The 12,133-nt window shown below is 37.9% G+C and overlaps 1 protein-coding gene across 2 annotated transcripts in view; it reads left to right on the forward strand.

Moving 5' to 3' along the window:
• APP (amyloid beta precursor protein) overlaps positions 1–12,133 on the forward strand; it is a 164,249-nt gene that overhangs the window by 130,848 nt on the left and 21,268 nt on the right. For both annotated transcript variants that reach the window (XM_027875455.1, XM_027875454.1), the window contains one exon: positions 4,352–4,573. In XM_027875455.1, the coding sequence (XP_027731256.1) occupies positions 4,352–4,573 (222 nt within the window). The remainder of the gene's footprint in view (positions 1–4,351; positions 4,574–12,133) is intronic.

Raw genomic sequence — 12,133 nt, forward strand, 5'->3', positions numbered from 1 at the left:
CCAGATTGTTTACCAGAATTGCTTGTACTATTTCAGAGCTCCACCAACAATGCATTAATGCAACCTCCTCCAACTCCTCCAACATTGACTATTGCCATTTTCTGTTTTCTTTGCCAGTTTGCAGGCTGTGAGATGAAACCTCAAGGTTGTTTTGATCTGCATTTCTTTTATTACTTAGTGATTAAAAGCATCCTTTCATGTGGTTGTGAGTAATTTGTGGTTTTTCTTTGAGGAACTGCTTGTTCATATCATTTGACCACTTAACTATTAGAGAATAGCTTTTAGTCTTAGGTATACATATACATATATAACTTGGATGCCAAATGCTTATGAGACAAATTTGATACAAAGATTTTTTCCCATTCAGGTACTTCCCCTCTTATTCTACTACATTAAATGTATCTGTGTAAAAGCTTTTAAGTTTCATATAATCAGTTATCTAATTTTTTTCTTTGTAATTGCCTCTGCCTCTAATGGAAATACAAGGTTAGGTTCCTGTGAGCTTCTTCTGGTCACATTTACTTTAGCACTTTGTGGAGCAGCCTCATGTGCAAATGGTGATTTTCTTCTTCCTTTTGCTGGATGTACCATATTGTTTGATTAACATTCAACTCAAGGCCAACAGTTCCTATAATTCATGCTTGGATGAAGCCTCATCTATAAGGCACATCACAGCCTTCTTGCATTTGAGAACACCTAGACAGCACTTCAGCACTATACCTAGGAGGCATTTTCAACAACAAAATCACCCCAAAAATGTGAAAAATGTCACACTAAATAGACTACAGAAAGGCATGTATCTATGTGTGAATGTATGTGTGTGTGATGCATATATGTAGACACATATAAATAAACATGAACAATGTGAAATTTTTTTTTTTTGCCTATGTCTGTAATAACTTTTCTTCCTGTTGCTTTCTCAATAGGAGGTGGGGGTGGGCAATGTTGTCTTCCCCGTTACATTGTGAGTACCTTGAGAGCTGGGACTGTCTTTTGCCTTTCATTGTATCCCCAGAGTTTAGGAGAGTGGCTAACAAATAGTAGGTGCTTAATATACATATTAACTGACTCAAAACTGTGCTAAGTGCTGAGGTTATAAAGAAAGACATCAACATGGTCCCTACTGTCAAGGAGCTCACACTCAAATGAGGGAGACAACATGCAAATAATTATACGCATATAAGATATATACAGTCTTGTTGCAAGGATTCTTAACCATTTTAGGACCTCTTTGGTTTTCTGATGAAACCTATTGACCCTGCCTCAGAATAATGTTTTAAATGAAAATGTTAAAATAGAATCACAAATAAATCAATTACATTGAAATATAACTGTCAGAATTTTTTTTTAAGTTCATCAGTCTGACACAATAGATAAAGTGCTGGACCTGTAGTCAGGAAGACTCATCTTCATGAGTTCAAATCCGGCTTCATACATTTACTAGCTGTGTGACCCTGAGCAAGTCACTTAACCCAGGTTGCCTCAATTCCTCCTCTGTAAAAAGAGCTGGAGAAGGAAATGGCAAAGGACTCCAGTCTGTCTGCCAAGAAAACCCCAGATAGGGTCACAAAGAGTCAGACATGACTGAAAAATGACTGAACAACACGAGGTGCCAGGCACTGTGCTCAGCCTTGGAGTTCATGGATTTCATGTAAAGAACCCTTCTCTTAAAAGAAAAGGAGAGACCACTAAGAGCTTCCCATAGAAAATGTGATTTAAATAGAATCTTGAAGGAAGATAAGGAAGCTAGAAGTTAGAGTTGAGGAAAAAGAGCATTCCAGGTATAGGAGATAGCCAGTCCCAATTAACTAAGAAGAGCATTCCAGGTATAGGAGATAGCCAGTCCCAATTAACTGAGAAGAGCATTCCACGTATAGGAGATAGCCAGTCCCAATTAACTGAGTTGGGAGATGGAATGTGGTATGTGAAAAACAGCAAAGGGCTCATGTAAAGTGAGGAAAGGAGTAAAGTGTATAAGAAGGTAAGAGGAGGCCAAATTATGAAGGCCCTGAAATGTCAGAAGATTATTTATTTAATCTTGGTAAGGGACCCAGTAGGGAACCACTCAGATTTATCAAGAAAGAGAGTCTGATATGGTCATACTTGTACTTTAGAAAGATCACTTTGGCAGCAGACTTCGGATAGGGAGACCAAATATAAGTGTGTTTCGGTAGTCTAGGTGTGAGGTGATGAGGGTTTGTGCCAGGGTGGTGACAGTGAGAATGGAGAGGAGGGGACATATGTGAGAAATGTTGTGAAGGCCAAAATGACAAGACTTGGCAACAAAGAAGAGAAAGGAATGTGTATGACAGATGTGAAGGTGAAAACAAGAGCTGAAAACAAATTAGATACGCAGAGAAAATGCCAGAAGAGTCATGGATAACATCAAGGTTGAGAGCAAGGCCCATAGAGGATTGAGGAGCAGGGTTTACCCACAGTATATTCACAGAGTTCGAGCTTCACAGCCAATTAAGAGTTTTTATTGCCATGCAGTACAAACCCCTAAGTCATCATGGCCAACAGGAAGCTGTCAGAAGATATCTGCACCTGCTTCGAGTGGGGGGTTAGGGTTCCTGCAGAGAGAGAGACTCTCTATCATGCATGACTAGAATCAGGTCCATCCCAATCTTACCTGTGCCTGACTGATATATTGGCTGAGCATCCTTTTAAGTGTGAGGCAGGGTGTGCAAAGGGATGCTCCATATTAATAATTACAAGGTATTTAGAGATAGAGGGTAGGCATTAGCAGTTGGGGAGAATTAGGAAAACTTCATGTAGAAAGTAGTACATGAGCTGTATCTTGAATGAAGTGAGAGATTCTATGACCAGAAGTAATAAAGGAATGTATTACAGGCATGGCATGTGACCAGTGACACAATAAATAATATTGATAGATCTCTTCCAGTGTCAAAGTTCTGTGATTCTGTGAAATTATATTGAATCAGAGACGAGTAAGAAGGAGTGTATGGAATCTGAAACCATGTCATATGGAGAATGATTGAAGGCAGTAAAGATCTTTGACCTGTACAGGAGAATAAAATAATAGGCAGATGTGATAACTGCCCTCAAGTAGTTGAAAGTCTTAACCATGGAAGAATATTCTTTGTAGCTTAGTTCAGTGTTAAGGGAATTCTGAAGAGTACCTCATAACCTAGAAGGATATGATCAAGGGGAAAACTGAAAAGCCCAGATTTTTAAAAAATTATCATTGGTCTTTAAAGAGACCAAACCAGTATGTTTCCCTTTTGTGAGAGAGGTGATAGATTACAGATGCAGAATGAGGAACACGTTATCAGATTGGGTCAATAGTTTATTTATCCAGCCACTAGATAACTTGTGTTATCCAGTCTAGAAGGAAGGTCTCTAAAAGGGGTGGAGAGCGGAGGAAAGGTGTCCCTGGGAAGTCATGAGGATGTATAACTTACCCCCATATGCATCAATAAAACAGTCTTTAAAAGAGGCTGGTGTGATGGACAGAAATATCATCAACTAATGTCCTCATAACAAATTATTGGATAACTAATAATTAAAAAGTTCTTTCATCTATCAGTCCTAATTTTGAAGTCCCTCTGAAGTTACACAGTTAAACGATAGTTCATGTTTTATATCACATATTACAGTTATAAAATGTTTTAGCTGCATCATATTTTTTTATTTTCTTAACCTGGTGAAATAAGTAGTGTAACTATTATCTCCATTTTTAAGTTAAAGAAACCAAGGTTTGACGAGGTTAAGTGACTTAGTCCCTAATTCAGCATGAAACAGAGCCTCAGTTGAAGTCAAGCTTCTGAGTTCTAAGTGTCCAGATAGCAGATATCTAATGTTCATTTAATAAATGACTCTGTGTTCTTAAAGGAGCCATCAGTTCTTTCAGGCTTTTGAGAGTATTGTCTTGTAAATTATTGCTAAGCAGCAAGGTGGCACAGTAGATAAGAATTCTGGGCCTAAATCCAGGAAGACCTGAATTCAAATACTAGCTCCGAGACCCTGGGCAAGTCACTTAACCTATGCCTTGGTTTCCTCAACTGTAAAAAAAAAAAAAAATAGTTATCATAATAGTACCTACCTCACAGGGTTATTGCGAGGAACAAAGGAAATAATATTTGTAAAGCACTTAGCACATGGTGCCTGGCACTGGGAGCTTGGTAAATGCTTGTTCTAGTTCCTTGAAAGAATTAGTGCGTATTTCTTTTCTCCATGCACCCAACTCCTGCCATTATCAATAAATAGCCACCCACAGTCTCCAACTTATTCTTCTAGAAAATATGTTTATTGAGAGGATCAGCCAGATTGTAGGAAATGGCCTAATATTACTAATTACTAATCATTAGACATTGTTCTAATTGTACAGATGAGCTGCTTCAGAAAGAGCAAAACTACTCCGATGATGTCTTGGCCAACATGATCAGTGAACCCAGGATCAGTTATGGAAATGATGCCCTCATGCCGTCACTGACTGAAACTAAAACCACAGTGGAACTTCTTCCAGTTGATGGAGAATTCAGCCTAGATGATCTGCAGCCATGGCATCCTTTTGGTGTTGATTCTGTTCCAGCTAATACAGAAAATGAAGGTAAGATCTCCAGCAGCAAAGAGCTGTATTCAAATGTGTGAAATATTTAGTACATTTATGCATTTATGTTCTTTAATTTTTCATATTGTTAGAAAAAAATTAGCTTTTGATCAGGAGGTATGTTTTTATGTCTTCTGAAATTAAAGCAGCAGTACTAAAATGTTGATGTAGGGAATGTTTTGTTGATATAATATACCATTCAAACAAAAGTGTTGGGAAGAGCCTAAGGAATCAGTGAGAGTGGTAATGTCAGTCATGGAAATGGAAGCTCAAACAAGCAGGCAAATAAACTTTTAGGCAGTATGCTGTGAGAGCTATGTATCCCGCGTAGAACACCTGGGGCTCTATAAGAGTGTCTCCCTAATCCATACTGGCTTCTGCGCTGCCTTCCTTCAGTCTACAGAAAAGCAACACGTCATTGTGTTAATTATTTAGCACTTGTCTATCTGCTTTGTGATTCAAGATGTTGGCTACTTAATGAACCTTGCCATTAAATCACTAGGATTGGGAGGAATATTAGAGTATTTCCTTCATGTTATTTTAGTCCAAGTTAAAATGTTCCATTTCCTAAATTCACTTACTTATCAATATGTCCAAATTTGGGAGCATTTTTATTTAGAATTTTAGCTTCTCTAAAGCTTTGTGAAGCTTAAAATTTGATTAATTTAAAATTTTCACATGCATACCTTTCCACTTATAGATATTCACATTAAATATATCTAGCTTTTACTCTTTTCTGGCAAAACATTTCCTCTGCTTTTAAGAACACATGTCTGTAGCATAATTATCTAACTGTTATAAGATTACAAAGTGTATCTCCTACCTTATAAACAAATGTCCAGTTGGTTTCTATTCAGTCATTCAGCAAGTATATATTAAGAGCTTATTACTTGCCAAGCATGTGCTCGGTTCTGGAGATAGAAATATCACTCTTAATAGGAAACTCAAATACATATATAAGTATTAAGATATACATATAAATAAATGTAAAGGTGAAATGATTCTGTTTTAAAATAGCTTTCATTTGATGACTTTAGTAAGTGGGACAGGCTCCATATTTTTACAATCATCTTCCAGTCTTACTTATGATGCAAAAGTCATAATTTGTTGTTTTATATATTAAAAATAAGAAGAGTCAAGGAAACAAGTAATTTAATGTAGAAAAAGTAAGGCTGTACTTTTTTTTATTAAACTGGACCTGTGATTCGTAAGGAAACTTCCTCTACCAGTGTAGATTAGATTTATCTGTCTACAGACTTGGAGTTGTCTGGGGCCCTGGAAAGTGAAATGACTTGCCCAGGGTCACACAGCCTATGTCAGGGTAAGATTTGAAACCAGGTCTTTCTGACTTTGAGGTCAATTCTCTATTTCATGTTGTTGTTGAGTCATTTCAGTCATGTCTGACTCTTTGTGACCACTTTTGGGTTTTTGTTTTTTTTTTTTGGCAATGATACTAGAGTAGTTTGCCATTTCCTTCTCCAGCTCATTTACAGATAAGAAACTGAGACAAACAGGATTAAGTGACTTACTCAGAGTCACATAGCTATTAAGTTCTGAGGCCAGATTTGAACTCAGGAAGATGAGTCTTCCTGGCTCCAGGCCTGGCATTCTGTCAACAGTGCCACCTTGCTGCCCCCTCTCTACTTCATAGTACCTCTCAAAGTTGTACTCCAAAGTTTAATATTTGGAATTTGAGTAATGTACGAATATTTTGAAATGGTTCCCAACTTTTTTTTAATCCCTTAACAGTACTGTAAACTATAAAAATGAAAAAAATATGTAATTGTTGCATTAATACATTTATGCCCACTGCAGGCAAATTACTTCATTAGGTACTGAGGATACAGATATAAAAACAAACTATTTATGCTCAAGAAGCTTACAAGACGTTATTCTAGGAAACTACAACATGTACAGAGATAAGTAAATTAAAAGGGTATACAGGCACTCTTGCTTAGATGGTGACATAAAAGGTTGTAGAGGACCCAAGCTCTCTCACAAAAGCTCTAGTAATCTCCTTTATCCATTCCAGGAAGGCACAAACTTACACCATTAATTTCCTGAATCCAGTATAGGCCTATACAAGCAAATGGCTTGAAGCTTGTAGGAGCTTTGAGTAAAGATCTTCTGAAGAGGTCTGAAGCAGCCCAGTCTCCAATAAAGAAGTCCTAAAATCTTTGGGCTTACCCAGTGAGGCCACACAAAGGCAAGGGAGGTGGGGGTTGGAAGCTATCCTAGCTTCAAGTAAATAGGGCCTGAAACTTATAGTTGCTCTGAGCAGGAACCCTCGAGGGGAACATGAAACGATCTGTAAATATGCACATAAGATTTTTGACCTTGACCCATAAGAGGAGCAATAGCAAGGAGCAGAGCCAATCCTCTATAGGACCCTTCACAGAGAAACAGGAACAGCTCTGCAGACATGAATAAACAGTAGAAAGCTCTAAATGCAATGAAAAAGTGCTATTGAGTTATAAGCCCAAGAGGTAAGCTCAGAGAAACAGAATACACCAAAAGTACAAGTAGGACCTCAGAGAAACTAATGACTTGATCACAAGAACTAAAAGAAATGAAGAAACAGATAAAAAATGAAATTAGAGTAGTTGAAGAAATCATTGGAAAGAAAATACATAGCATAGAACAGAAGGCAGAAAATTTACCCAAGTGGTAGACTCTCTGAAAAATAGAATAGAGCAAATGGAATTCAATAATATCATAAGACAATAAGCAATATTAGAACAAAGTCAAAAGGCTGAAAAATTGAAAGAAAAGGTAAGATAAATGACCTGAAAATGACTTGAAAAGCAAGGAGAGATTAAGAATCATTTGGCCTTCTAATAATCCCACCCAAACAAAAAACCTGGATACCCTATTTCAAGAAATCATTAAAAAAAAACAAAACACCACCACCTAAATCTATAACCAGAGGGCAAAGTGAAAATAGAAAGAATCCACTGGTCATCTCCTGAATGAAATTCCAACTTGAAAACACCCAGTAATAACATAACCAAAATCTAGAGCTTCCAATTCAGAGGAAAAAAAAATACTTCAAGTAGCCAGAAAGAATGAGTCAAAGTACCAAGGAATCTCAGTCAGGGTTACACAAGAGTAATTTTACCACTTTTAAGAAGATAAACTCTTAGATTACAGTATCCCAAAAGATGAAAGCAAGAATACTCTGCAAGACTGCAAGACTGAAGAGAATGATCCCCCTAATCAGAGATCTTTCAAGCATTCCTAATGACAAAACCAAGACTGAACAGAAACTTTGAAATACAAACTCCAACATCAAGAAAGAAACCTAGGAGGGCTAATATATTAGAGCAATTAGAAGAGATTAAATGTTGATGCATACTTACAGGAGTACAGTAGGGAAAAAAGGGAAAAATAGGAGGAATTTAATTATTTCTTATAATTGGGAAGTGCTAGAAGAACATACAATCAGGGAGGAAGGGCTGGGGGAATAGACATCTCAGAAACTTTACTCTTACTTGGACTGGGGAAAGGAGAATTGAACACAAACTGCCAGAGTTTGGTGTACAGGTTAATTATGTTCAACAGGAAAACAGGAAGAGAGAACACGTCTAGGGGAGAGTGCTCCTAACTGTAAATGTCAGGTTCCAAGTTTTTAGAAACTGTCTTTGATAAAAACAGTGCCACTCTAGGAAGGGAGAAGACTGTCTTGTCTAGTGGCTTCTTGGATCCAATAAGTATGGACTTTTTTTTTCTTTTTTTTACATAATTCCACTGTCCCCTTTCAGCACTTCCTTATTGTTTCCTTGTTGCAGAGTCACTAAGGCCTTCAAGTCTTTGCACCCTCTGTACATCATGGGGAAACAGCTTGAGGCTCCCTTAATTGACAGGCCTCTTTTTCTTCACATTGATTTGGACAGTTGCTTCCCAGAATAGGCTTCCCAGAATACCAAGAGATGGTATTGTTAGAAGGTGCTTTGCTTTCTGATTGCATGAGGGAGTTGAAATTGTCACTAAATAAGACTCAAGATACCCTAGAAGAAAAGAAATATCCTACGTATGTTGGTAATAATTCTAAGTTCCTGGATAAAGATGAAGAAGATTCATTATCCAGTCCCTATGAGAAAAGGTGGCAACCCCTCAGCAAAGGCATTTGAAGGGGCAAAAATTTGGTAATCTTTACCTGGTGGGGCTGTCAGGACTGGGCTGGTGAATACTGAGGAAGTAGTCTTGGAATCAACATTGGCCTTGGGACAGCCTTTAGGCAAAAGGGTAGTGACCTTTTAGCCACTTTATTATAAATATAAATGGCCCAATTGTGGTTAAAAAAATATTAGTGACTGTGATGGAGTTGTCATCATCCATTCTGCAGTCTTTATGCTGCTTTTACTCATCATCACTGCCTTATGCAAGGAAACTTAATGTGAATTACAAAGACGTCTTAACTGCCTTCCTGCAGATAACCCTGACTAATGATGAAGAATCATGACAGTGCTGAAGGTGCTACAGCTCTGTTTCTTTTGCTTCTCCTGATCATTGGCACTGCCTTAGGTCAGGAGTTCAACTGTGAATTATAAACATTTGGAATCAACCACTATACATAGGCCAGATTAGTGAAATCTGGGATGCTATTTTTCTGAAGTGAGGAGGCAAAGCCTAAAATTACTAGTCTTCCTCTTCTTCTAAATTTAGTCATTCTTCAGGGACCATTAAAATTTTGGGTTTTTTGTTTTGCTTTGCTAGCGACTAGGTTGTGCAGTGGATAGAGTACTAGGCATGGAGTCAGGAAGACTCATCTTCTTGAATTCAAATCTGGCCTCAGACATGTACTAGCTGTATGGCCCTGGGAAGTCACTTAAACCTGTTTGCCTTGGTTTCCTCCTCTGTAAAATGAGCTGGAGAGGGAAGTGTCAAAACCAGTCCAATATCTTTGCCAAGAAAACCCCAAATGGGGTCACAAAGGATATGACTGGGATATGACTGAAAAACAACTGAACAATCTTTAGAAAGTTTTCTCTTTTTTTCTCGAACATTACTAGTGCCAAGTTTTTCCCATCCCCAAAGTAAGGGCTGTACAGCAGTGGACCTAAAGTCATTTAAATGGTGGAAAGTCCCTCAGAACAATTCTAAGACCTTGCCACCAAGAAGTGGGATGGGATAGGCTGGGATTTCTCCACCTTCTCCTCTTCCTCCTCACCCCACCCCAGCATGTAGGTTAAGCTAGTTCTATTTCTAAAAGCCAAGGAAGATGTTCCCAAGACTTTATTGGTGGGAGATGGGGGGATTTAAGAGGGGATAGTGTGGCTAAAGCTCTAACTGCATGGTGATTGTTGCTGTGTCCTGATGACCTCAGTCCATATAGACTAGGCTTCCTATTCCTTATGGACTTGCATGGAGTCAGGGTCCTTCAGATTTTATGGATATTCCAAGGCAGCATGAGTTTCCACACTCTGCCCTGCTGAACAGACTTGCTTCCATATGGAGAATAAGGGGACCCATATATCATCATACTGAACGCAGTAGCCTTATTGAGTATCCTTTCTATGCTATAGCCAAATCAACCTTTATGTTAGCTGTTAAATGAACTATAAATGTCCCATTTCATTCCAGTATTGGTCCTAAACGGCCAGGGCACTGGCCAGAGTAAGATCAGCCCACCATACCAACAAAACCAAACAGAGCAAGAAGCTGGAGAGGGATAGAAATTGCATTCAAAGTTACTACAGAATTAAGAAAATATCAACCAATACCAAGGAGTCCACTTAACTAAACATACGTAGTCAGATAACACAGTAACAAAACACCTCTTATCGACATAAAAGAAGATTTAAGTGATTGAAGAGATGTTAATTCCTCATTGTTGGGACATGCTAGTATAATAAAAATGACAATACTACCTGCAGTATTCCCCTACAGCAGCCATCTCCTCAACTTCACTCATAGTGGATTGAGTCACTTGAGGGCAGATGCTTCCCTCTGGTTCTATGTGTTCCTTTGGTTTTGCCCTCATACATCTGTTGTTCATGAACCCCCTGTGATATTTCTTTGTCAAAGTCAGCAAGTAGATTCAGTTTCTTCAAAGAAAAGTCATTTTTCTAAGGCCGCATAGTAAAGACAGTATCTACACAATATTCCCTCCTTAAACCTGTATTGCAGTCTCCCATAAACATCCTTGGGAGGGCATGCTAGGTGGCACAGTGGATGGAGCACTGGGCCTGGAATCAGGAAAGCTTGAGTTTGAATCTGGCTTCAGATTAGCTGTGTAGCCCTGGACAAGTCACTTAACCTCTGTTTGCCTTAGTTTCCTCATCTATAAAATGGGGACAAAAATAGTACTGCCTTCCAGGGGAGCTGTTGTGAGGATCAGATGAGATATTTGTAAAGCACTTAGCACAGTGCTTGGCACATAGTAGGTATTTAATAAGTATTTGTTCTTTTTCATACTTACCATTCATGCTTAATACTCTTAAATTTCTTTTTAATGGAATATTTAGAACAAGCTAATAAATATCTGAGGCAGGAATTGAATTCAGATCTTCCTGACTCCAATCCCAGCACTCTATCCACCATCACCTAGCTGCTTTGGATTATATTTAACAATCATTCCACACTTGGAAAGAAATTGTAAGGTTTGAGGTGAAAGAAGACCTTTAGAAAATGACAGTGAAATGCCATCTGAAATCCCAGCCTTTGACAAACCCATTATTGTAAAATAGCAGTGGTGCGTGTGTGTGTGTGTGTGTGTGTGTGTGTGTGTACACATACACATATCAACAGTGCATTAAGAGCACTTTTAGGTAATAACTGATCCCCTCAGAAAGGAATGTCAATTAAATTATCATAGCTATCATTAAATTATTTGTAATACCTCAGTGTTCATTTCAACTACCTGCTTATCTTCTTAAATAATAATAAGTATAAATGAAGCCTTTAAGGTTTGCAAAGCACTTTACATATCTCTTTTGACCCCCCACAATGCTCTTATAAGGTGGATGCTATTATTATCCTTATTGTGCATGTAGATGCCCATACTGAGGTGAGAGGTTAATTGACTCACCCAAAGTCCCAGAGCTATTAAGAGTCTAAAGGAAAATTGGAATTCATGTCTCCTTGACTCCAGGTTCAGCACAATATCTACTATGCCTCCTAGATACTTAGAAATAAAGTAGCTATATGAATGCCTTCTTAGTTTCCATTGACAATACACTACTGGACTAGCGTTAGAGTCCAGTATTTATCATGTGAATCTTGCAACAATAAAAAATTTTAAATATTGTCATACTGGCAATTCCTGTGTAAAAAGTAATCCTAAATGAAGTATTGTTTTTGTGATAAAACTCTCTACCCCCACAAAATGATACAAGTTTCAGTAAAACCTATGAATTTTTTTTAAGAAAGAGGTAAAACACCTATATGTACAAAAATACTTATAGCAGCATTTTTGGTTATAACAAAGAAGTGCAAACAAAAGTGTGTGCCCATTAATTAGGGAATGACTGGACAAATTACAATATATGGATGGAATGAAATATTACATTTAATAGTCAGTATTAGTAAATATTAATAAAAAGTAAGCCCTTACTACAA

The sequence above is a fragment of the Vombatus ursinus genome, unplaced genomic scaffold, assembly GCF_900497805.2.
Source record: "Vombatus ursinus unplaced genomic scaffold, bare-nosed wombat genome assembly UNPS02014809.1, whole genome shotgun sequence".
In the NCBI taxonomy this organism is placed as follows: domain Eukaryota; kingdom Metazoa; phylum Chordata; class Mammalia; order Diprotodontia; family Vombatidae; genus Vombatus; species Vombatus ursinus.